The sequence below is a fragment of the Aspergillus tanneri genome (assembly GCF_003426965.1).
Source record: "Aspergillus tanneri strain NIH1004 chromosome Unknown AapTan_1_pilon_pilon_pilon, whole genome shotgun sequence".
Lineage (NCBI taxonomy): Eukaryota > Fungi > Ascomycota > Eurotiomycetes > Eurotiales > Aspergillaceae > Aspergillus > Aspergillus tanneri.
In genome coordinates this window covers 2,884,989-2,910,005 of record NW_022984628.1, presented here as the reverse complement: position 1 = coordinate 2,910,005, position 25,017 = coordinate 2,884,989, and the positions used below count along the sequence as shown (strand labels likewise).

General features: G+C 47.5%; 10 protein-coding genes across 10 annotated transcripts; 6 read left to right on the top strand and 4 right to left on the bottom strand.

Moving 5' to 3' along the window:
* Nucleotides 1-153: 153 nt before the first annotated feature.
* On the bottom strand, nt 154-1,230 carry ATNIH1004_002946 (metallophosphatase domain-containing protein; the record flags this gene model as incomplete). Its single annotated transcript, XM_033567630.1, has 1 exon — nt 154-1,230. One exon carries the CDS (start codon nt 1,228-1,230, stop codon nt 154-156), a length of 1,077 nt encoding a protein of 358 aa, XP_033429625.1.
* A 911-nt stretch (nt 1,231-2,141) lies between these two features.
* ATNIH1004_002945 (uncharacterized protein) lies at nt 2,142-3,383 on the bottom strand (the record flags this gene model as incomplete). Its single annotated transcript, XM_033567629.1, has 3 exons — nt 2,142-2,224; nt 2,438-2,822; nt 3,237-3,383. 3 exons carry the CDS (start codon nt 3,381-3,383, stop codon nt 2,142-2,144), a joined length of 615 nt encoding a protein of 204 aa, XP_033429624.1.
* Nucleotides 3,384-5,307: 1,924 nt separating this feature from the next.
* ATNIH1004_002944 (uncharacterized protein) lies at nt 5,308-5,688 on the top strand (the record flags this gene model as incomplete). Its single annotated transcript, XM_033567628.1, has 1 exon — nt 5,308-5,688. One exon carries the CDS (start codon nt 5,308-5,310, stop codon nt 5,686-5,688), a length of 381 nt encoding a protein of 126 aa, XP_033429623.1.
* A 1,236-nt stretch (nt 5,689-6,924) lies between these two features.
* ATNIH1004_002943 (uncharacterized protein) lies at nt 6,925-10,656 on the top strand (the record flags this gene model as incomplete). Its single annotated transcript, XM_033567627.1, has 6 exons — nt 6,925-6,962; nt 7,048-8,023; nt 8,062-8,886; nt 8,959-9,314; nt 9,369-9,632; nt 9,681-10,656. The coding sequence occupies 6 exons, from the start codon at nt 6,925-6,927 to the stop codon at nt 10,654-10,656; spliced, it is 3,435 nt and encodes a 1,144-aa protein (XP_033429622.1).
* Nucleotides 10,657-12,347: 1,691 nt separating this feature from the next.
* DSK1 (serine/threonine-protein kinase) lies at nt 12,348-14,368 on the top strand (the record flags this gene model as incomplete). Its single annotated transcript, XM_033567626.1, has 5 exons — nt 12,348-12,526; nt 12,655-13,445; nt 13,507-13,594; nt 13,652-13,874; nt 13,931-14,368. 5 exons carry the CDS (start codon nt 12,348-12,350, stop codon nt 14,366-14,368), a joined length of 1,719 nt encoding a protein of 572 aa, XP_033429621.1.
* Nucleotides 14,369-14,966: 598 nt separating this feature from the next.
* Nucleotides 14,967-15,537, bottom strand: ATNIH1004_002941 (MGMT family protein; the record flags this gene model as incomplete). The annotated part of the gene is made up of 3 exons (XM_033567625.1): nt 14,967-15,135; nt 15,188-15,311; nt 15,423-15,537. 3 exons carry the CDS (start codon nt 15,535-15,537, stop codon nt 14,967-14,969), a joined length of 408 nt encoding a protein of 135 aa, XP_033429620.1.
* A 1,275-nt stretch (nt 15,538-16,812) lies between these two features.
* ATNIH1004_002940 (uncharacterized protein) lies at nt 16,813-18,588 on the bottom strand (the record flags this gene model as incomplete). The annotated part of the gene is made up of 4 exons (XM_033567624.1): nt 16,813-17,084; nt 17,159-17,406; nt 17,477-18,091; nt 18,155-18,588. The coding sequence occupies 4 exons, from the start codon at nt 18,586-18,588 to the stop codon at nt 16,813-16,815; spliced, it is 1,569 nt and encodes a 522-aa protein (XP_033429619.1).
* An 885-nt stretch (nt 18,589-19,473) lies between these two features.
* cwc26 (putative cell cycle control protein (Cwf26)) lies at nt 19,474-20,475 on the top strand (the record flags this gene model as incomplete). The annotated part of the gene is made up of 1 exon (XM_033567623.1): nt 19,474-20,475. The coding sequence occupies one exon, from the start codon at nt 19,474-19,476 to the stop codon at nt 20,473-20,475; it is 1,002 nt and encodes a 333-aa protein (XP_033429618.1).
* Nucleotides 20,476-21,925: 1,450 nt separating this feature from the next.
* On the top strand, nt 21,926-22,543 carry ATNIH1004_002938 (uncharacterized protein; the record flags this gene model as incomplete). The annotated part of the gene is made up of 2 exons (XM_033567622.1): nt 21,926-22,098; nt 22,162-22,543. The coding sequence occupies 2 exons, from the start codon at nt 21,926-21,928 to the stop codon at nt 22,541-22,543; spliced, it is 555 nt and encodes a 184-aa protein (XP_033429617.1).
* A 721-nt stretch (nt 22,544-23,264) lies between these two features.
* On the top strand, nt 23,265-24,755 carry ATNIH1004_002937 (putative nuclear envelope protein Brr6; the record flags this gene model as incomplete). Its single annotated transcript, XM_033567621.1, has 3 exons — nt 23,265-23,379; nt 23,448-24,361; nt 24,411-24,755. The coding sequence occupies 3 exons, from the start codon at nt 23,265-23,267 to the stop codon at nt 24,753-24,755; spliced, it is 1,374 nt and encodes a 457-aa protein (XP_033429616.1).
* Nucleotides 24,756-25,017: the final 262 nt, after the last annotated feature.

The window sequence follows — 25,017 nt, the reverse complement described above, 5'->3', positions numbered from 1 at the left end:
CTAATGTTGAATTAGCCAAAACGCCCGCAAAACCATGCTTAGAAACAATGCAGCCCGCACAAACAGGCAAGAAATATATATACATCCATATCGCGTCAATGGTCGGACCGCATACTATGTACAGACAATGAATCCATTCCCTTCCCCCAATGCTTACAAAACCACTACCTGTGGTTTATTTGCCAACCGCCCCGAATCGCGATACATGCAAGCCGCATTAACCATCCATCCACAGCCGAGATGCTCCCCACCCCAGATCCTCGCCCATACCACCCCCATAACACCATATCCGAGCACCCTGGCGGTATCTACCCATCCGGAGATATCAAATAGATCCCGCAGGAAACCAAGAAGAGAGTCCAACCGAGTACTCCTTGCACGACGCTTACGCGTCGCGCAGAGTCGTTCCCAGGCCTTTTGCGCCTCGTCCCAGTACACGGGCTCCATACCGTAGGCGGCGTGGATGTGGCCAAAGACGTGTAGGGTGGGTCGCACACGCCAGGATTCTGCGAGGAGGAATGGACATCCGGTGGAGTAGACGGGGGAGAGGTCGAGATGTGCGTGAGGCGGGGTGTGCGTGATGAGGATGTCGGTAGACGGGGGAACGGTGCCCGACCAGGCGTCGTAGTAGGGAGGGTAGGTGAAGGCGTGTTCGGGGCCGAAGGGCATCAGGGCAGGGACGTGAGGAGCGCCGTAGAGAGTGAGAGAGCGAGGGCGAGAGGAGCTAGATGACGTCTGAGGGAAAGAGAGCGTGACGGAGGAATGTTGCAAGTAGTGGATGTCGCCCCAGTCGATGCGGCTGGCTGAATCGAGTTCGTCTAAGGAGCGCAGGGAGGCTGTAGATGAAGAGACGGCTGTGAATGATTGATCTCGGTCTTCGGAGAGTCGGGAGCGGACATCGAAGTAGCTGTCGTGGTTGCCACAGATGACGACCTTGTGTGGATGGGGGAGTTGGCGAAGCCAGTTGACAGCGGCTTGGATCTCGCGCACACTGCCGTCATTGCTAAGGTCTCCGGCGTGGATGAGAAGGTCGCCATCTGGAATGTCGGTATATTCGAGAGTGTGGGTGTCGGAGATGCAGACGACGCGGATTGGACGAGCGCCTGGTGCAGGGAGGTGAGGAGTACCGCGGAGTCGAAGGAGAAGATTGTGGAGGGGATAGAGGAGTGCGGTCAGAGGGGAGGAGAGAAAGTAGTCGGAGAGTGGACGACGATGGTAGGGAGAGGTCATGGTGTGGAGTTAAGAGTTGGAGTGTGAGAAGGGAGGGAGGGGGGGAGGGGAAGAGAGAGAAAGGGTTAAACAGAGGAAGTGAAAAGAGAAGAAACTTGCTGGGCTACTCTTAGCTGCTAATTTGATCATCTCGAATTATGCGGAGGTGGGGATGCGGTGCCATGGCGGCAGTCACGCCAATCAAGTGGGGTCTTCCCCTCATGTCCATTTGGAAACTTTGAAGCAGTGGAATTAGTTCGGCACGGAGGTTGAAGGATAGGTAATAGGGATACGTAAGATTGTATACGTGAGTCTACTTAGGTATTCTTTCTGAGTCTATCCTATCGAGCATTCCAGCGGTTTAGCAATCTGCCATTCCACAGAAAGGACAAGGCTCGCCAAGAGACAAGATAGTAATAGTGAATTAAATAGTAGGGTATAAATACAAAAAAGAACACAATATTATTTCTTGGTATTTATACTACTTACGACTCTATCGGAATGTGACATTCAGACGATAGATCTGTCCATATTCGGATTACGGTATAGGGCAAGGATATACAGTAAATACATAAGAGTTTATATGCCTACACATCAGCATACATACATCAAGGCTATGTACAAAATAAAAAGAACCCACCACTAGAGCCAATTTCCAAGCATACACGAATATCCTCTGCTAATTGTGCAATACATAACTGGGGATATTGCTTCTATAAAGATCTCAAAATCTTCGCCCATGAGAGTTAACGACACTGGTCGAGATGACTCAGCAAAGTCCGGACTTAGTTAACTAATAGTTAACTAGAGTCGAATGAGCCGATTATTAAGTAGAAGCGTATCTTCTTGCCTCGGATATTTTAGCGTAAAATTAACGGCAGATCTGCCGGACGATGTAGGACTCTCTGTGAAGGCGGAGCTCCGGCCTTACCTTAGGTGTTGGCCGAGAATAGCAGCTTGGCCCTAAGCTCAAGGCACGTTTTCATCGCAATCGGGTCGATTCGCTGTTTCTGAACTTCACATGTTGCCCGTGTGGGTTATACGTTTTGGCTCTTGAGCTAAAAAGATTTAAGGAAGATGGCCCCCGGTCTTCACCGACCTCTTTCTAAATGAACCAACATTTTTTCCATCGGTTCTGGCAACTGTTGGTTACTATTCTATGATTCTCCACAGACCTTGTTCTGAAATTTTCACTCCTTGATAAACAAAGTCCGCCTGTTGCACTTACTGTTAGAAGGGACGATAACAATGCAGGATACCACGATAGACTTTGAGGTGTGACCAGCTCTTGTGTAAGCATTCCGGATCAAGGACTCCTGAGCTGCTGCACTGGGTATAGCCATTTGACTCGTCTGCCCGTCGTAGCTGTTCATGGTCGAGCGGATCACAGGCCGAATTGGGTCTCCGTCTCGCACCGCGTCATCCAGCCGTTTAATATAGAGGGCGTTCACCGCCTCACCACGAGCAAAACCATCAGCTTCCCTGTCAAAGGTCTTACATGCTTCATCAGGTGCCAATGCCAGATTTTCTGACATGCATTTGGTCATTGTTGGGGTCAACACAATGCTTGACCCGGCGACAATCGCAGAGGAGCACTCCTTGGAGGCCACAGACTGACAGGCCACATGAAGTGCTGACATGGAGGCCGAGCAGGCTGTCCTGATGGTCATACTGCTCTCACAAGTTATACAGTCATTGAGGTATTATGCCCATGATTGGGTGCAGGACTAATCTGGGACCTCTGAGGTCGTACTGATAGGACACATAGTTGGACAAGCCGAGGTCAGATGCACTGAAGGCATAAGACCGGCTCATGGACAGCGGATCTCTTAATGATATTTTCAGCCAGTCCTCTCAATATCCTTCCCGCGCCAACCAGTCTGGCCTGCATTATCCATGCATTCCCAGACAACCTCCATCAGAAGGCGTTGCTGGGGGTCCTGATATCCCGCCTCAATGGGCCCTACTTTGCTCGCGGAGAAATAGATTTCAGCAAGATCATCGTCTAGAAAAAACCCACGTCTTACTTTCACCGCACGCGACTGGGAGTCACTATAGAACGCGTCGATATTGTACCGGTCCTGGGGGACTTCACGGCTCACATCCCGCTGGCTAAGCAGGAGATCCCAAAAGCTGTCGGTTGACCTCACCCCGCCAGGCAGTCGAACCGCCATGCCAACGATCGCGATCGGGACTTGCTTGGAGGTATCATACTGGATGTGTGGCTTATCCTGGTCACCCCGTTCTCGAGGGCTCTCGTTGAACTCATCGGCGCAGAGAATATGGATACATTGACGTCGGGCTTCGAAATTCCAAAGGCATTGCCGTGTGTTTCACAATATTCACGAGCTTCCACAACAACCGAGCCCATGATGATGGTAGCGAAGTGAAAACAGCAAGAAACACACGAAAATTAGTTTTGGGAGCTGAAGGTAATATATACTTCTTTGCGTATTGGTGTGCCTATTTATGCCTGGCCTCAAAAACCCGTCCTGGCATTCTACGGTTACAATCTCATGCAGCTGGATGTATCATGACACAGGTCACAGAACTAAAGGTCGATGAGATATGGACATGTTTATTGGACCCATCACTTGACTGCATTGGCGCAGTCTGGGAGCGCCTCAGACTCTTCTATCACACCGCTTCTCTCTAAACAAGTTGCTCATTGACTATTTCATGGCACGGAACTGATCAGTGTCCTGCAAAGAATTGAACCATTGGCTAGCCGAACCCAACCATTTGCAAAAGGGGGCAATATCTATAGTTATATGATAAAATACTAGCTTATAGTTTACCGTAGGCGAGGCATTTATTGGTAGCGTTCTTATATTAGTCCTTTTGAGCAGTGAGATTCTTATAATTAATGATGTGCAGTTGATGTTGCAGGCCGATGCAATGTGATGTAATTAATAATGTGGGCAACAATACTAAAGTCCCGCAAGCAACCCTCTTACCAAACTGCATATAGCTCTTGCCGAATAGGTCACATTGAGCTGTCATATAGGACAATGATGCACGTAGATCCCATGTTACCGGATAGAACTTGGCTATTTTAAGCGGCTTTGGGATAGTCTTGCCGTCCCTGGAAACCCCAATAATGGGTTGTGCTACGTGATTTTGACCTGGAGGCACTAGGGAGGCATTGTGAGGGATGTCGCAGGGAACGAGTCATGCTAGTTGTTGCGGCAGCCAAGCAAGACAGCACATCGCGTGGCTCTCAGGCGAATTGTCAGTCAAGATTATGAGTTGTCACGCTCTGGGAACTAAAGCTCACACTGCTTCTGCCACCTTGTAGGGCTATTTCGTGGATTTTTTAAATTAAGATATTTGCGTGCTCTTCAGAGAAAGACGATGGTCAAAATTGTATATCTTGTTAACCAGAAAGATACTAAAATGGTCTGTATAAAGGCCAATTAGTGTGTCTACGCTTTTTGTGGCCTAGTGGCCCTTTTGGTCGAACGCCTATCCAGCAGTAGAACAAGACCTAATATCTCTAATTCATCGGAAAATATCTCGTTGATCTCACCCCTTACATAAACGTGGCCCAGCCCCTTCTTGACAACAAGCTTTGTCCGGAGCTGACTATATATTACCTCCTCCTTATCGTGAACACTTTTCGTACAATGTTTCATCCTGCCACTTCTCGTTAGCCTTATCTTGCTATTCAACCACAATCCCTTCACTCCTTACACCACATCAACCCTTGCCCACAATATCGACTATGAGATATACACAGACCCTGGCTGTTGCATTCCTTGTTGTGGCAAACCAAGTACTCCTTCGGTAACCGTCGTTTAACTTTGATCTCTGGATATATCTACTACATCATTAGTTACGTTTTATATCCGTCATGGTTAGTTAGGACTGACTTTTTGACATACAAAAAAGAGCGCAATCAAAGCTCGCGACACCTCTTCACGTACCCTTTCATATGTTGCGGGAAATCCTCATCCCACAGGGTAGAGCTTTTGAGATACTGTGTCACCTTCTTGCAATTGTTCTCCTTTGCCCAGGAAAGGAGAGGTGAACATTGTTAAAAGCATGACTCTGTGCTTTCGCCTTTGCACAGTCAAGAAATGGCTGCAAAAGCTCAGGATGGCTGCAGAAGTGGGCATCTTCCCTGAGCTTGCTGTTGCAGTCTGCAACTACTCTCTGATAGACTCGATCACCAAAGGTGGCGACGACATCTTTTGCGTCTGGAGCTCCAACATGCTCCGCACCAGCTTCCGCCAGTGGCTTGACAATGGATTCCATGGCATACTTATCCCAATGGTCAAACCTGGGCTCGCACCCAGCTTGGCAAGACTGTTTCCGTACATGTTCGACGATAGCGCCCGGCAAGTCCGACACAGCGTTCAAGGCACAGATGCAAGAGGTTCCCAGGATACCAGCGACCATGGGGGAGAATCCTGTGCATGCCATGAAACCTTTGTCAACCAATATGATCGATATTGGGAGCGAGGAAGTTTCGGATGATTCAGCGATCGTCGATCATGCGGTATTTCGTGGTATCCATGATGGAGCACTCAATGTGACAAATACAGCGCCTTTCAGATTGTCTCGTGTATTTAGGAAGCTCATCTTTTGCGGATAGTTTAGGAATTCAGACCTTATTTATTTGTACATTGGCCTGGCTGTTGCCTCGGTGGTGTAGCCTAAATTCTTCATGTCGATGCTTTTGATAGTCCCAAGGGTAGAGGGATTTGAGGAAATGCACAGCTATTGGTAGTTAATTCATTGGAATGTGTAACGTATCTCACAAGTGAGCGCTTTACGTAGACGAGTAGTGATGGATTGCAGCGGGTTGGGGTGAAATATGACACATCCCTTGCGTTGGGGTTGAAAGATCTATAGCCCCTGATCTACTCCAAAACCGAACTTGCAGGCAAGACCCAATTCTGAGAGCATTGGCGGAATTATTTATGTATTGAGTGCATACAAGAATTCCCGATCATGTAGAGACACTGTGGGGTAGTAAAAGCCCTAAGCACTCAATGGAAAATCATAGGACATAAGGAAATGGGGGCACAGGGAGGAAACCTGACAGGAAAATAACATTGGTGTTCTGTTATTCTTCATGTCCTATGTGAAAGTCACTCCAACAGATAGACTGTCCTCTAGATGTAATTGAGATGGCGTGGGTCACCGGAGCCGGAAAGACCTGGTTATATACAATACAGCCCTAATGCAGCAGTAGTGTGGTCAAGCTGAGCGTCTAAGTATCAAAACAGGTTAAATCGACGACTCAAAGTCGGTGTACCTAGAAATCGGTTGCCAGATGGGGACGGTCGTCACGTGGTGACCTACGGTAGTCCATAATGCAGGAAGAGTAGACAGGCGGTGAGGCAGAAAGGGCCAGAAGGATAGAAGCGTCTACCGCCTCGGGATTTGTTTGTTTTCCTGATGATTTATGATTATATTAATATGTAATCATAGCCGTATTTATTGGTAAGTTCTCTCCGTTATCTACCATTTAATAGTGATATCAGTAGCGCCTACTTTCTATTTAGCTGAAAGGCTGATCTACTCAGCCGCAGTAGATTCATCACATTCTAATCCTTGTCAACCCCTTGTCAACCCATTGACACATGAGACCAAAAGTTCTACACGAATGTCTGTTATAAACTAAGTCTTGAAACGGCCAAGTTATTAACTTCAGCTCAAAAAAACGCGATCAATAATCCGTTGGAGGAAAAGAAGAGACAAACTAACATGACGCAAGCTGAAACTGCTCAAGCAAGAGCAAAGAGGTATGAAGACAAAGACTGTCAAATCATCGATGAAAGAAAACAAAAAAAATAAAAAAAAAAAAATACAAAGAGTTGACGTTCACAGGGTTCCGATGAACGATTCATCCCGTGCCTTGATAGACCGATCGATTAAAAGCCGTGAAGAAAATGCTTGGCTCAAAAGCCTCGACCTCTGCGATGACGAGCTCAGTGATATGCGCAATATTCAGAATACCTATAAAGTTCAGTTGGATGACTTCCCCGACGTAGGATATGGGTTCCGGATCTGGTTACTCTGGGACTATGATCGGATTTGGGGCATTTTTGATCTTGGATATACAAAGGGGTTGTTCCTGATTGATCCAGGCCCAAGGATGTCAGAGTGTGACGACGATGGTCAGGTATTACCATTCGTTTGGCGTGGAATTCGCAAAGCGGCGCCGGACTACCTTCTGTGTAACGAGGATATCATGAAGGGGGAGATCCGCATAAACCCAAGGGAGTCTACACTGGAGGGCTTTTTCCAGTTTATGGCGGGTAATGGCAACGCCAGTAGCGCTGGCAGATGTGCTTTCCACGGTAAACGCCATTTTGGCCCAGCAGTGGTTCCCTATTGCTTGGAAGACGTTGTGGAAGAATGGAACGGTTATTCGCCCTTAGCAAGAGAGGAGAGCGTGCGTCAGAAACTGTCTCCGTCGGATTTAGTAGCTGATCTTCACAGAGGAGATGGAGAAACTAGTGTCAAAGAAGGCATACAATCCACTCTGGAGGAGATTAAGGCAACAGGAACTTTTATGACAAGTGGTAATCATGACACCGCAATCATTCCCGGCCTTCACATTTCAAATGTGGGGAGCATTCGGCTTCCTATATCAGCCGAAGACGCAAGGGAAATGATTCAGTCTTGCCATATGAGCCCCTATGGAAAGGGAACCGAAACTTTGGTAAATGAATCAGTGCGGAAAAGTTGGCAACTTGACGCCAATCAATTTTCTCTCCAGAATCCCAAATGGCACACTCTGGTTCGCGTGTCCGTGGACAAGGCTGTCACTGGTCTTGGCCTTCAGGCAAATCCCCTAGAGGTCAAGGCAGAGCTTACAAATTGCTTATCTATGAGGAGGGCGCATTTTTCTTGCCACATCAAGATTCTGAAAAGGTCGACGGAATGTTCGGTACGCTCGTTATATCCCTCCCGTCGAAACATGAAGGAGGGGATGTGATTGCTTCTCATAAGGACGAACGTCTCACGTTTGAAACGGCGCCAAACTCCGAATTTGGTTTTTCATGGGCTGCTTGGTATGCTGATGTCACGCATGAGGTAAAGCCTGTTACATCCGGATATAGGATTGTCCTGGTTTACAACTTGATCCATCGCCCGTCAGCTGCGCTCCTACAATTTCGCGGTAACAAAACAGAAAGACTTACTCATCTGCTTAAATCTTGGGCCCGTGCCGCTGAAGAACCCGGCCAATATCTAGATGGTTGGGATGATGATTTCAACAGCGCCTGCCCACCAGCGCTCGTCTATATACTCGAACATCAGTATACCCAGGCGGAGCTCAATTTTGCTCGACTAAAAGGTGTTGATCAGCCTCGTTTTGCAGAACTACAGAATGCATGTGAAAGGACTGGGTTCGATATCTTCCTGGCCAACATTGAGAAAATGAAGACGGGTGGAGTTAATGAGGATGGGTACTACGGTGGCTACTATGGCCATGGATGTTATCATAGCGATGGCCCTCACAGCATTGTAGACCTAGTTGAATCTACCCTTGAGTTGTCACATGTGGTGAATGCAAAAGGCGATATTGTCGGAAAAGACATATCCTTCCCGGAAAACATGCTAATTCCAGAGGATGTTTTCGACCGCGACCCGGATGACGAAGATTTTGAAGGTTTTACAGGAAATGAGGGTGCTTCAGCGACTCACTTTTATCGAGAGACTGTAAGTTTTTGTGCTAATAACCATACATTGCTATTCTCCTCTATATCCTCGCTGCTCACTATGGCTTCCTAGGGTGCATTAATCATGCCAAAGAGATTTCACTTCTTGTTTGTACTTGAGAAGTTGAAACATGGCCAGGGTAATGCTGAGCAATTTCTGGAAGATAGTCGTCGTGTTGTAAGAGAACAACCAAATGACAAAGGGGCCAGGCAAAGACTATTACAAATCTGCAGAATGCTTACTTTGGAGGGACGTTTATATGTAGCGACAGAATGCGCCGACTCGGTTATGCAGATTGCTTTTGAACTCGCTGACATGGAATTGTTTGGCCGGAGTATGGTGTTACTTGGTGGTGAATTTTCGTCCTCTCAGATCACTCAAATCGCCAAGACTATTTTTCAAATTGGCCTTCACGTTATTCGCCCGTCGTAAGTCAAAGCCATGTCATCGTGTAGCGTTTATGCACTGACTTTCTTTTGCAGCCTGAACAAAGTATTCGCGAGGAAAGGACATTATAGCTACAACAATGAATCGTTTTTTCGACGAATGAATTTATTATCCCAATTAGCCAAAGAATATCATTTGCTTTGCGAGGAACAGAGCCAGAAGCCGTCAGCTGAGGTAATAGAGTGGCAGGACAACACTTTTAATAATATACTCTCTACTGAACTTAGAGGATCGGAATCAGATGGGCATGATCTGGCAAAAGCACTGAGTAACTACCCTGTAATGGGGTCGTTCTCAAGGTAAGACATGCTTCTTCGGCGTAAATTTTATACCTCTAACTGTATTAGAACCGCGGCCTTCCTGGAGACCAATTTGTCGAATACTGCTTTCGTTCTGTCATTTATTACAGCAGCACATGACTACTCACTTACGGGGAACCTCGATAAGAGTGAGGTAGGTGCAGTGCTTGAAAGGCTACTCCCAATAATTGTTCAGTCTTTCAAGATTGAGAATACAACAAGTTTACGTCCCGCTGAAACACCGTTTGCCTTGAGCTCTTATTGCGCTTACCCGAAGACCACTTCCCGGATTTCTTCAAATACAGTTATCAAGTTAATTCAGCTAGCCGATGCCACCAACGCGAACGTAACGGGAGTAATGGACACCCTTGTTGAGTATGCGGCAAATGTCAAGGGAAGCGAAATAGAGAGTACTTTCCATAAATTCCTATTTCCGGTGGCGAATGGCATTTCCAAACACATAGGAACAACAAAGCGTCCCTTTACCACCAGTGAACAGCGTTTTATAACGGTTTTGTTGACATCATATGTGACTGACTACGTCAAAAATGCCCCATCACCACCACCAGACTGGAAAGTCAGGACTACTATCCACTGTAGTTGCGCTGACTGTGACTCTCTGCGCACATTTATCAATGACCTACATGCGAAGACCAAGGATTTTCCGATGGCAGAAAAGCGCAGGAAGCACTTGGACCAACAAATCGATAAGTCTTATTTCACCACAAGCACAATCAAACTGCGCTCACCGTACATACTCCGAGTTGAAAAAACGAAAGCTAGACTTGTTTCCAACTTTATAGGGTGGATCAAACGAGCACAAGCTGCGCAATCTGAGCTGAAGCGGTTATCCGAAACGGCCCCATTGAAAGAGATTCTTGGAGATAATTACAACTCTATCGTTGAGCACAAAAATCTGCAAATTCCCAATAATGTATCACCCTCACTAGGTGAACTTACTAACCAGAATGTTCGAAACACGGTTCAAAGCACCGTATCGCGGAAGCGTCCTTTCGGGTACTGAGAATTGATTCTTTCTGCCTATGTCTGTTGACAATCTGGATGAATGATAAGTTGCGCTAAGTGGGGACTGTATGCACAGAAAACTATAATAAAAGTCTTACGGCGTTTCTTGAACCAGTAATGCCATATATGTTACAGCCAGTTGTGGGTAAATATGGAAGTTCAACCCTATTAATGCTGTGAGGAATATGTGATCATCCTGTACACCTTGATAAAACGGATCGATATTATCCAAGGTGGCGATCTAACGAAACATCAAACATAGAGAAGGAAGGAAGAAAGAAAGAATTCTATCGTACAGGAAATGTGGGAAAACCGTCCTACCAGGTCGAAAATGGAAGGAGTAAGAGCCAAAGCTTCTGCAGAAAAGTGGACGACCGTTAGTCGAAGGAACTACGGAGTAATGATCACCTTTTAGTAGTGTTTGGAGATACTCCACAGCGAACTGATCTTCGCATGACGTCTTTCGGATGATGTTGGTCTCGATGAGACCGAATGGGGAATTATGCTAGGGGATCCAGAGTGGTAGTAGTAGGGAAGGAGAAACTCGGACTTTCCAGGATATCTCCATGCTCACCCACGTTTTGCACCTAGTCTAGATTCGCATCGCTTCTTGCGGAGCACTTTGAAGTCTAGAACGGGGGAAGTACATTCATCAAGACAAACTGTAAGAAATTAGGATTTTGCATGGGGGATCTTGTAGAAAGGAGAGACCTTAGCGCCGATCCCACGCCCCTTAAGAGATGGATGGAAAACAATGATGAGATTAATAGTCCTTGGTATCGTGATCCCTAGATCCCGCCGCTCTGTTGCATAGATTCCCTTGGTCAACCTAGATAATATTTGTTCTATCTATTTTTCAACATTATTTTCTAGGAAACTAGATGGGCAACGGTAGCAGCATTCCAGCTGAGCTTGTTTGGTCGTCCATGTTCCAACCTCTTCCTGCTAGGTGTCCGATTTTCTCCATCCTGTACCAACCGCCCAACCACAATCTCAACCACCAATCCATTCATGATTTGCCACATCGGTACAGGATAGTTGTGTTCGTGCAGGTCAACATCTCGCCTTAACTAGGGAGTGTTCATCCATCTTGTTCTACATTGAGACAGGACCGGTTGAAGACATTCTCCGTCGATACTCTTTTTACTGCATATACTTTTTTTTTTTTTTTTTTTTTCATGATTTTCATTTTGATCTGGTTTTCTAATTGACCCTTATATATACTATATATTTTTCGCCCGTGGGGAAGCATATTCCTTCAAGCGAGATCTGAGTGGACTCGCGCAGGTGTTGGTCAATATTGTTTCAATCCCGTTCTATCGTTTGCGTCATACACTATTGCATTGATCCCGGGCATTCTACTGTTCCCATTACCCTGAAGTACCAGCAGGCCTTCTCTTTTTCTCTCTCTTCTCATTTCTTTTGGAGTTTCAATTTCCGTTGTAGAGTCCGACCGTGTGTCTCCGATCCATCTCCCTCGAGCCTAAGCCTCCTCAATTACGGCCGCTGCGACGAGAGACCAGACAACCCCTCGCAAAACCCGCCGCCGCTTCTCCGCCCACACACAGGACCCTCTCTTTCTCTACTTGCGCCATCCTAACTTTTTTTGCCCCTTCCTTCTATCTTTTCGACATCCCCCCTTTTTCTTTGTTAAATTTCTCTTTGTGAACTTGTCTCTTCCTGTTTGCCATGGATGGGGATGATATCACCAAAGCCGTGCTGAATAAAGGGAAGCAAATGGCTAGCGTCGCTGCGTCTGCTGCCAATGGCAACGGCGGTAAGAAGAGAAGAAAAGGGACCGACTTGAAGCCGATCGTCACCAACGAAGCCGCTTCACCCACTGTTGAACAGACTGTCACAGCTGAGGGGTACGACCAGATCCTTTTTGTCTAATTTCTCAACCCCCTCCCTTTATCTTCTCTTTGATTCCTTTCTTATCCCTCCCCTCGTTACTGCCCAGTCCGTTGTCCATTCTTCTAACCGATATGGGTGGCAGAGTTCCCGCATACGGTGTCCCACCATCGCGATCCCCCTCCACATCTTCCGTCGAAGAACTCGAGACGACCGCTGAGGAGGAGGATTCAGAAGACTACTGCAAGGGTGGTTATCACCCGGTCACAGTTGGCGAAACGTATAACAATGGTCGTTATGTTGTCGTGCGCAAGCTAGGTTGGGGTCACTTCTCAACTGTCTGGTTATCCCGCGATACAACCAACGGCAGACACGTCGCTCTCAAGGTCGTGCGCTCGGCCGCCCACTACACCGAAACTGCCATCGATGAAATCAAGCTGTTAAATCGCATCGTGCAAGCCAAGCCTTCCCACCCCGGTCGCAAGCATGTCGTGAGTTTGTTGGACTCGTTCGAGCACAAGGGTCCTAATGGGGTTCATGTGTGTATGGTCTTTGAAGTCCTGGGCGAGAACCTTCTCGGCTTAATCAAGCGCTGGAACCATCGCGGTATCCCTATGGCCTTAGTCAAACAGATTACAAAGCAGGTGCTTCTGGGACTGGACTATCTTCATCGGGAGTGTGGAATCATTCATACGGATCTAAAACCGGAAAACGTCTTGATCGAGATTGGTGATGTGGAGCAGATCGTGAAGGCCTACGTTAAAGAGGAATCGAAGAAGGATCACAAGGAAGATAACCGCAACGGGCGGAGACGGCGTAGGACGTTGATCACGGGGAGCCAACCGTTACCCAGCCCTCTCAACACCAGCTTCGATCTCAGGCACAGCTCTCATCCTTCCCACAGTAGTCTCAGTCAGATGGTGAGCGAGTCGCCAGGTATGTATTTCCCGATGCGATTCAGGATCTCTGTCGGTGGTTGATGGCTCACCTGCTGTAGGTCCTTCTTCGAATGAGGGCTCATCGATGAAAGATTTGCTAGGCATCAGAGACGAGGATGAGAAACAAAAGCAAAGGGAGAAGACCACGTATGTTAATTCCAGTGTGTAATTCTTCATTTTCCGCCCTTGCTTACCGGTAGACAGGGATATTCTGGAACGTGAAGTGTCGGGTATCTCGCTGGATAAGACGTCGAATGACGAGCCGGACTGCGACATTATCTCCGTGAAAATTGCCGATTTGGGCAATGCCTGCTGGGTAGGACACCATTTTACCAACGACATCCAAACGCGGCAATACCGGTCGCCTGAAGTAATCTTGGGTTCCAAATGGGGGGCTAGTACCGATGTTTGGAGTATGGCTTGCATGGTATGATTAGCAAATGTGCCATGATGATAACCAGTTTATTCTAACCAACCCTGTAGGTATTTGAACTCATTACGGGTGACTACCTTTTCGATCCGCAATCGGGCACGAAGTATGGCAAAGACGACGACCATATTGCGCAGATAATTGAGCTCCTGGGGCCGTTCCCTAAATCTCTTTGTCTTTCAGGAAAGTGGTCACAAGAGATTTTCAATCGCAAAGGAGAGCTGCGAAACATCCACCGACTACGTCACTGGGCATTGCCTGACGTGCTGCGCGAGAAGTATCAATTTTCAGTCGAGGAGAGCATGCGGATCAGCGAGTTCCTTTTGCCTATGCTAGAAGTGTCCCCTGAACGACGAGCCAATGCCGGCGGTATGTCGTCGCACGAATGGATGAAAGACGCGTTGGGGATGGATGGAGTTGATTTAGCTATACCGCCGGGTAGCAGAGGAGAAGGGATTGAAGGCTGGGCGACGGAGGTTAAGAGGAGATGAAGCTTGACAAGATAACAATGCATCCAAAAAGTGAGTGACATTGACCACCCACCGAGTTGATATGAATGAGACCTATTTTTCCCCTATGCTTATCCTTGATTTTGGTTTTTATTGGTTGATTCCTGGATGCTTATGAATTCTTTGACATGATGTGCATGCCCTATGTTTGTGCAACCTTACCATCTATTCTTTTATTGTTGATGCCACTCACTCTCCGTCTCGTTCTTTATTACCTCTATAGAGACATACCTTATTCTGCTTCTACCACATTCTCATCATATATCAACACTTGTCTATCTTGAGGCTGGCGCTTAGACATTCGAAAGACCCTTGCTTGAACATCTGACGTTTTTTCTCGGCTCATTTATGCTCTTATCTTCTCCATTGTCTTCTGCTTACGAAGTGTTAAGCTATTGCGACTATGATTACGAGGGCACTGCAGTTTATGGGATTTGGGTTGGTGTCATGGTGATACAATGACAGAGTTCTCGTTAGAGAATCTGTAAATACGATTGAATGCACATGCATTATGTGACAGTAGTCTTCTATAATGTAGATGTGGACCACATTCTACTATGTCTACATCTCATCCATTTTATCACCCAACTTCGCTTCCATTTTCACTTAACCCCTCCTCACTTGGCAACTCCTCCGGAAACCATCCATACCGCGCCAAATCAACATAGAAATCACCCATACTATCCATATCCACCTCAACCCCTTCCTGCCGCAGAGCCTCCGCCTGACGTTCCGCACTCCCAGGTTCCCTAAACTATCAGACACCCACCGACAACTATTCAGAACGCGCTCAAAACCAACCTATGCGAAATCATTCCTTTGGAGTTGATCACCCTCTGCCAGGGAACATTCCCCGAATGATAGTAATGTCCCGGGTCAGAAGGGAGATGTTTTAAACATATTCCGACTTGGCGAGGCCGTCGAGCTTTTTCCAGTTAGTAGATATTGGATATAGAAGGAAAGTAGTAAAATAGTAGGCAGTAGGAAAACTGCTAGATAGATAGACAGGCAGATAGGTAGATAGGTGGTAGCTTACGTTCCCCCAGTAGTCGCGCTATGTGTCCGTAGGATGTCACCTTTCCGGCCGGGATCTCCTGGACGGCGGAGTAGACCGCGTTGAACCAGAACTCGGCTTCGTCGGTACGGGGCATAACTGTTAGATAGGTAGATACCCAGGTTCTGGATGAAGGAATCTGGGATGGATGAATTGGTTGATTATTTGATGCCGGAGGTGGGGGGTACAGGATACGGAATACTGAACCAATCAGAGCTGAGGATATTTGTAAGATTTCTGTATGGACTGTCTAATACACTACTAGGCACTTATTACCTACATCCGTGAAGTATGGATATTAGTAGTATATGGAAAAGGCAATGTTGTAGGCTCTCGAACTCTAAGCCCTGAAGAGATTGCACAGGTTCTGGATAGTTTCCCCGACTGAATGCGCGGAAAAGTTGAGAAGAAGTCGGAGGGCTGGTGGGCGGGTTGTTACGGTTACGTAGCAACTGATGAATCTTGGTAAGGATATTAGGCCGAATTTTGATGGGGATGGGGATGATGATGGGTGGGGGGAGAAGAATTGTTTTTGATATGTGGATCTCTATGAATTATAATGTAGGGGGTTATGGATGAGTTTGTATATCGAGCGGAGATGCAATTTCACTTGGCCTTGGTATGTGTGTCGTATAACATAGCTAATTATAATATGCTGCAGGTTCAGGCAAGGGATGTAAGGACGTTCAGGTGCCTATTTTAATTGTGGAACATTGAGTCTTTAGTTCTGGTTTCTGTAATCTTGGTATCTGTATTTTTGCTAATATATAGTCATACTTGTTTATTATTAAGCTTTACATAACTAAATATTTAACTATGTTTATACATTGGATAATAGTTATTGATGAAGTTGTGGACCGTACTGGGAGCATGCTGTTGTGTATAGGTATGCTAACTCTTCTATATGGCACAACAGAGCAAGTATCAGACTAAGACTGCCACAAAAGCGGATAATTATCGGTTGTTTGCATTGACAGTCGCATTGAAAACCTTCAATTGGGTCAACGGGAAAAGCGCTTAGGATGGTTTAATGTATAGAGCCTTTGGAGGCGATTGTTTGCCACAATGCTGAACATGTCATAGTTAAGTAGATTATAGAATGCAGTGAAGTGCTTTTATATTAGAACTATAGCAGCTCATTGCTACTCGCGCAGCTGCTTTCCAAATACTTTAGAGTCAATAATACGATGAAGGCTTTTTTTTTTTCAATCTAAATCACAAGAAATATTAGTTACATTCTTCTGATTTTGACATGAGACTTATGGTTAGACACTTCAATTGCTTGCTCTATCCCTCCGTATAGCCGATCTATGTCTATTTGTCTAGTTGTATGTAATATCTTCCCGACCTTCCTATATCTGAATGAATCGTCTCAATCTTGCTTCTTCCCCACAGTCCCACCGTTCCGCAACCCGAAGAACAGAATGAAAACAACAATAGCTGCACCCGCGAATACAGTCCAGAAAGCAGCCCGATACCCCTTCATGAGTGCCTCTCCATGGTCCACGTTAGCCGTATGCTCGGTAACAGACGCCGCAATGGCTGCTGTGACGGCTAGACCGACTGAGTTACCGAACTGCGAAACCTCGTTGAAGACGCCTCCAGCTAGCGACTGGATCTCAGCCGGGAAGGCATCGGATATAACTAAGTTTGAGACGGTGAAGAGAACTGGAGTACAATCTTAGCACTAATTAAGGATAAGGAGGAAGGAATATTACCATCAGCATTGACCGGAGAGAGAAACAGTGCCCAGAAAGGCGCAAACCAATAATTCTCGTTGACTTTGACGGTTGCCATAAGAACTGGTGCGATTACAGTAATAAGCGCTGAGACAACAGCAAGCGCTCGGACTCTGACTCGGGATATGAGGAAAGCAGTTGCAATGTTTACGGAGACTCCCATGACTACATGGGGAAGGAAGCGGATGGAGCTGTCAAAAGCAGAGAGCTTTTGCACCTGTTGAAAACTGTGTAGAAGTACGTGTTAATAGTATACTCGGGGCAAAAGAAGAGCGGGAAATATTCGGCTGCACATACTAGAGCGTGGTGAAGTATTCAATACCATTCATAGCTGCCCAACAGAAAAACACCGAGACACAGACTGAAGTAAATCGAGCATTGCGCCAAAGACGGTTGGGAATAAGGGCCGGTTTTTCCTTTTGCGACTGGCGACGCATCCAGAATGGAAATGCTAACAAGAGGATTCCGGATATAGTGAGGCACACGATATTCTGGACATCGCGCATATGCCGGTAAGAGGAGCTCGTCATGGCCAGAACATACATCAGTAGACCGAGGGATGCACTCATTAGGATGGCCCCGACCCAGTCAATGTCTTCAATTAATCGACGCTGCCATCTCTTCTCCGAGTGGTAGTAAACGGAGGGCAGAGACCAGATGGACGCCACTGAGAGACAGAAATTGATAATCGCCATCATGAAGTAAGCCCATCTCCATCCAATGGTGTCGGTGAAAATGCCACCAAGGACCAGTCCTAGGGCATAGCCGAGGGGCTGTCCCATGCCATTCATTGCAAAAGCAGTGTTGCGCCATGGACCTCTTGGAAAGGTGTTGGTTATGAGGCTGACTGCTGTTGGGAGACACATCGAGATCGCAATACCCAGAAATGTCCGAAACAGAATGAGCTGGAGACTGGTTCTGGATAGCCCGATGGCCACTGTAAAAACCACATAGAGGAAACTGCCAATAACCCACATCATTTTTGGGCCTATAACATCGGCAACCGCACCGAAGATCAGTAGTAAACATCCTGCTGCAAGAGAGTAGACAGCCGCAGGCCAAAGAATCAGGCCTTCGGGGATCCCTACATCATGTGCGATACGGGGAAGGGCGGCAATGAGAATACCGGATCCCGTGGTGTTCAGGAAGCTAACTCCAGCCAAGGTGATGATCACTGTGATGCCCTTGGCTTTGGATATTTTTGGGGGATGTTCTGACGTCTCTCTTTCTATTGATGCGGCTTGGCCTTCAGAGGACCCATTAGAGATAGAAGAACCCAGGACTCGATGTTCGCAATTTGCAGAATGGTGACTTTTAAATGACTTTGGACGAGCAGGCGGTGCCTGGGTTGCTGGATGGGCAACCAGGTCGATGGCCGATGTGCCGGGATCCTGTACAGTTACACTCATTGTGGACGCCATCTCTCCAGGAAGCAATTGACAGCGAAGTAGAAGACTTGCAGTGATACCGAGAGAGATTGGGAAAAGATAGGACTTGTATTTTCACCCTATTGTGTGGTCAGGCAAGCGAACAGAAAGGAACCAACAGTATGACTCCTCTGAATCATGGTGCTTACCTGTATATAGTCAAGGCCTAGATTCTAGGAAGCCACCAAAATTCAGATCACTTGCGCTCAGTATGGTTAGGCGTAACAAGAGATACAAACCTATATTTAGTATTAAACTACAGGACATACACTTGGCATAATTGAAGTAAAAGCTCTCCAGGATCAGTTGGATTTTGACAGCTGATATCAGATACGTGCAACCCGCTGTGGGTCCGGAGCGGAGCAGATTCCGGGCTTTATAATAATCCAAGTTTAGCATCGGATAGAGCCATAGCAGCTACGGCATCCTAGAAATTGTAAGAGATGCTTATTGGGTAGGATATACCCTGTATATTGTCTGGTTCTGCTAAGGAACAGGGCTTGTTAGCATGATTTGTAGAAATTTAGTGTGCTCTATCACATCAAGAGTTACTAATACAGCTGACTTTACAGCGGAATTTAGTAGAATGTCTGCTGAGGGCAAGAATGTTCTGCTAATACAAGAGTAATATTGTTTAGTAAACAGAAAGTCTCATTATTCAGCTCTTGTTTTGTCATTCTGCACATAATCTTGGTGATGATGGCACTGAAGAATAAGCACCATTCCACTTCCGGTACATGATCAGCCAATCCCGGACCAACTAAAATCCGGCTATCAAGATAATCAGAGTGAGACCAACTTCCACAGCCTTTACTTCCGCGGCAAGAAAAAAAAAAAACAAACATTTTCTTTCACGCGCTGTTCAAGATGCCCTCCTCGCTGGCCGATTACCTCGCCAAAAACTACCTCACCGCTGATACCGGGTCAGAACGCCCCAAGAAAAAACGCAAGAAGACCAAACCCTCCGAAGGCGCCGGCCTCATCATCGCCGATGACGATCCACCCGATCTTCGCACCTCAGCCTCTGCATTTGACAATGATGATGAGGATCGCCCGTCGGTCGTGACATCTGGCCGAAGCGCGGAATTCCGTCGCGCGAAGAAATCCAATTGGAAGGTTATCGGGGGATCTGCAGACAGCGAGAAGGAAGCAGCGGATGCGATCCTGGCCTCTGCAGCGGCTGAGAATGCCGCTCGTCGGAACGCAGATGAAGATGCACCTGCTGTGGCGGAGGAAGAGGTCGATGATGACAACGACGGGACGCGCATGGAGTCTGGGGCCCGGGCGGGTCTTCAAACGGCAGAACAGACAGCAGCCATGGTGGCAGCGCAGGAGCGACAACGAAAAATAGAGGCGGCGAAATATAAGGACAGTCCGCAGGAGGGACAGACACAGGAGACGATCTACCGTGATGCGTCCGGACGGATCATTAACGTGGCGATGAAACGGGCGGAAGCGCGACGAGCGGAGGAGGAGAAGCGGGAGAAGGAAGAACAGGCGCGCGAGGAGCTCATGGGCGATGTGCAGAGACAGGAGCGAGCGAATCGAAAGCAGCAGTTACAAGAGGTACGGGCAATGCCCGTGGCGCGCACGATCGAGGATGATGCTCTGAACGAGGAGCTCAAGGAGCAGCAGCGGTGGAACGATCCTGCAGCTCAATTCATGACCAAGACGAAAGGCCCTGGGAAGAGTGTCACGGGTCGTCCGTTATACCAGGGGGCGTTTCAACCAAACCGGTATGGGATCAGACCGGGTCATCGATGGGATGGGGTGGACCGCAGCACTGGGTTTGAGAAGGACTGGTTTGGAGCCAGGAATCGCAAGGGAAGACTCGAGGCATTGGATTACCAGTGGCAGATGGATGAGTGATTGTGCGATGGGTGAGCATGGAGTGCTACTGGTATGCAGGGTGATATGCATGAAGCTCTGGTGCTGGACACTGGATGGTATACAAAACTGATGCATCTATTACTAGCTAGCTAATGAATGTGGTCTGCAGTGTCTATATAGGGGATTCTTGAGGTGTTCAGTACTAGAGATTGTATTATCATGCTAATAAAGTAGGTGAGATCACAGCAGAAAAGGAAGGGGTTAGTATACTCCATCTTGGGTTAGCTACAAGGAATGACTATATGCCTGTAGGGAGTACTGAGATCAACATGTGACAGAAAAGAGTGACCTTTTCATCTCATTCAGGTAAACCTGATAAGAGAAGGCATCACTGTCTAACCTCGAGTAGGCTGGAATGCGGCTGATCATTTTATCACGGGCATTTCAATCAGAGAAGCCAAAAAGGGACACTCTGATGCCATGATGCATTTTGGTCTTGGTCTGTCCGCAGCATATGGTGCAGCAGGATCGAGTCATCGGGCGCATGAGTGGGGTTCACCAAGCACGCCAGGTGATAAGCACGCAGTTTGTCGTCATCGCGGGGAGGCACAAGATGACTCAGGATATTGCCACCATAGAAATGTGCACTTATTGCCACGCAAGACCAGACGTAAGAGGCGGCTTTGGCTGGCTGACAAATACCGCCACGTCCAGGATGTATCAACCTCCCAATCCAATCAGGCACAACGTGTCTGACCCTGTGGATCCGATTGATCGCCTCTTATCTGCCAGGGTGAGGAGTCTCTGAATCAACCTTGGGGTCTGAGTGAGGGAATGAGCATCCATGGGTCAGTAGTGGCGGCAACAGAAGGACCTTGGGATCCAGGGGTGAGAGAGCGATCCATCCAATAATTGAGACAAGCCAATGGATTCTCTCCTATCAACTCGTGGTTATCGCAGGAACACGTCCAGCGTGACCTGCCGCAATCAGCATCGCCTCGTCTGGGAGGCCCCGACCCCGTGCTGCCTGTTGCACATGCGGAGTCTATTCGGATATAGAGAGGTCGAGTATGGGGCTCTTGCCTTCTCATTTCCTTTTCTCTGAGGGATTTCTTTTCTCTCTTCTTCTCCTTCCTCTTCCCCCTTTTGGAGGCCCTGTTAAGGATTAACCCCCCATTCTTCAGCGCTAGTATTTGTTGATGACTGTGCGGAGCAACAATAGGAAGACCTATTTTGCTCCGATGACTGGAACAAGGCCGAGGCCCCGGTGACTCAGACAAAGACCAACTTGCATTCTAATCTGTCGGATTCCCCTGGATCTGCCTTTGTCTTTACTCTTATTTACCGGTTTCCAGCACGTTCCAGCCTTCGTCTCTTATAACGTCCTCTACAGGCTACCCTGGCTGGTATAGGCAAGAGCTACCGCCGAGCTTATCAATCTCCACAGTCCACCATCATCTGGAGCAACTTATCTTGAACCATCTTGACCATGTCTGGATCTATTGTTGGCAGTGACCTGCGGGGACCTGGCACTGGTGCCAAACGAGTCTATAACCAGAAGGCGAAATGGGCGTACGGTGGTCGAGCTGCCTTGCCTCATCGCGAGGTGTCTGAATACTTCCCGGTAACCCGTCCTGCAGTACCCTCTACTCATTACATGAAGTATGTCTCCATTCTATCCCGATCTTAAGGAGAAAACCATATGCAGTACTGACTATACTGCAGCTTTCATCGCTCCCTTCAACTCAGTCGGAAGGCGAAGACGAAGCAGCTTGTCACTGATGCCAAGATCTCCCTACGGAACGACATCCGGGAGGCACTCGACAGCGCATCGGACTCTTCCGCCGGCGAAGATGTCGATGAACCCACATCGGCGCCGAATGTCACGGAGGAGCGTGAAGGCGATACGGGCGGTGCAGTTGAACCATATGATGTAGCCGGACAAATGATCCTCTCTGATGCCGTTAAGAAGGCCGTCGAGAGGTTCGAGACGCAGGAGACAGAGAAACTCGTCAAGGAATACGAGATGGTGTCACACGAGCATGAGCCTGCCCCAGGCTATTTGGCCGATGACGATTACGAGTTGGTTGATCATGTTCGACTATGATTCCTTATGATCTCCGTACTACCGTCTGATTACACCTTTGGTGTCTGTTTCTGTTTCTGGGATGGAGTTGAACAGAGTTTCTGCGGTTTCTGCGATGTTCTAACGCTACGTCATTGTTTTTGATCACGACCCGAGAATGACATGCTTTTTTAGACTGGCTGTTTCATACCCATTATATCATCTGTACAAGTTGTGTTATTATTATCAACAGGATATACTTATTATCAACTTCGTTCTAGCTCTAGAAATTGTAGAACAATATAATACTGTATAGGTAGAGTTTCTTGTAGTTTACGTCATGATCGGCTAATGCGAAGCATGTTGATTAGCCATTATAAGCAATAGTTGACGGTTGTTTGCTGTTGAGCTGGATGCACTATGGCTTATGCATCCTAGGGTTCGTCTCGCTCTTTCGCAGCAGCGTGTGCCTCAGACACCCACAGGAGGGAAGAAACCATTATCAAAGTTTTAAGCTCACTAGATAAGTTTGTTGTTCAAGTTAACGATTGACTGTCAAAGAGAATAGTGCTAATCTACGGCGTTGCTGCAGCAGTGGCGATAGGGCTGATTGTTTACCAAACCACGAATCGGGAATGGCCAGAAAAGTCTCTCCGACCGCCGATAGATTGATTCCACTTCGACTCTCTCCTTGCTCCATCACCATTGCTCTCTTCCACCCCGCCATCATTTCCGCTCCTATTATTCTCTTCCATCTGCAAAGATGGATAAACGGTCTGCTGAAAGTCCTATGGACTTTGAGTGGCAGACCCGGGCACCCGGGGATGTCACTTCACCCTTCTACCAACTCAGCGTCCAGCATGACAAGCAAAAGAAACGTACGCAGCATCTCCTCCGCGTTACCAGCGACTGAATCACCCAAATCTAATTATTATACTGGCTATAGGTCCGCATAACATGTTCAATTCCCCCGAAATGAAACTACCCGCACTGCGTGAACCCAACTCGCAACCGTACCTTTTCAACCAGCCCCAGTCCCAACTGCCACCCGGAACTCCCAAGTCGGTCTTCAACCAGGCAGCTTTCATGACACCACGCAAGTTCGATGTTGATTTCTCCTCTGGTGCTGAGAACATATCATCCCCTGAATGTGCCGATAATGAGGACACTCCCGAGCCGGCCGCGAAATCGGCACATCGAAATTCGTTGTTTAACATGTATGGGAGATTCGCACCAAGTCCTGGACGGGGCGAAATACCTAGAGCCAACCTCTATTCTAATGCATTGGCCCGAAGGGTACAGAAGAGGCGAAGGAGGGACAAAGTGTTGGATTTGCGGCTGCGAAGGGATAGTGATGATGAGGAGAGCGACCGGCCCAGTTGTAGCGAGGGGAAGCGAGTCAACAAGAAGCAGTCAAAGCACGAACAAAGCCAGATCCCAGCAGAGAGCCCGTCGACATCGCGGATGTCTTCGTTTTCAGATTTTTTTGCCTTGTTGGAGGCGCATCCCAATGTCCCTAGCATCCTGTCTTGGTGGGCTCAGTTGGTGGTAAACCTATCCCTATTTTCGCTCGCTGTCTACGTCGTTTTTGGATTTGTGTCGGCAATCCGTGCCGAGTTCGATCAGGCCGCGGAGGAGGTGTCTGATGGTATACTGGCTGAGATGGCGAGTTGTGCCAAGAGCTACGTTGATAACAGGTGTGCCGGTGGGGATCGACTACCAGCGCTGGAGACAGTGTGCGAAAACTGGGAACGCTGCATGAACCGAGATCCAGCGAAAGTTGGGCGGGCGAAAGTGTCGGCTCATACGATGGCGATCATCATCAATAGCTTCATTGATCCCATCAGCTGGAAAGCAATTGTATTTCCCTCTGTCACCCTTACCAGTAACAAGGCTAATGCTTCCACAGTTGTTCTTCCTTGCTACCATCTCGACCGTCACCATTGTCAGCAACTGGTCTTTCCGTTCGTTTAGGAACCGTCTTAATCAACACGAATATGCCCCTCCAGCTCCTACGTTTTCACGACAGCCGTCGGGCCAGCATCTTCCGTCTCTTCCTTCATCGCAGGCGCATTTCCAACACAATTCGGGACTTGGGTATCAGGAAAATACATCTGGCTACGACCAGAAGCAGGAAGCACCGTTATTGCTGGAGCAGTCTCAAACAATGAATTTCATGAACGACCGAACTCGGGATCGGCAAAAGAACATGCGCACACCAAGCCCCGTTAAAAGGGATAGAAATTTACTATAATGCCATGCATGGCTTCAACCAGCACATCAAATTTAATTGCATCAGCGGTGGCTCTATTACGGTGTTGTATTTTATCACTACTATTATCTTTTTGGGTTATTGGGACTGGTCCATGGGATACAGCCTGGGTGTTCTGTGGGTTGCATAATGGAAGAAAGTGGGGGAAGTTTTCTGGACTCCGGATTTTTATATGTATATACTTTCTACATAAGTTATTTCTTCGCAGGAGCACTTTCATGGACGTTGGAGTTTATTTCTGCAG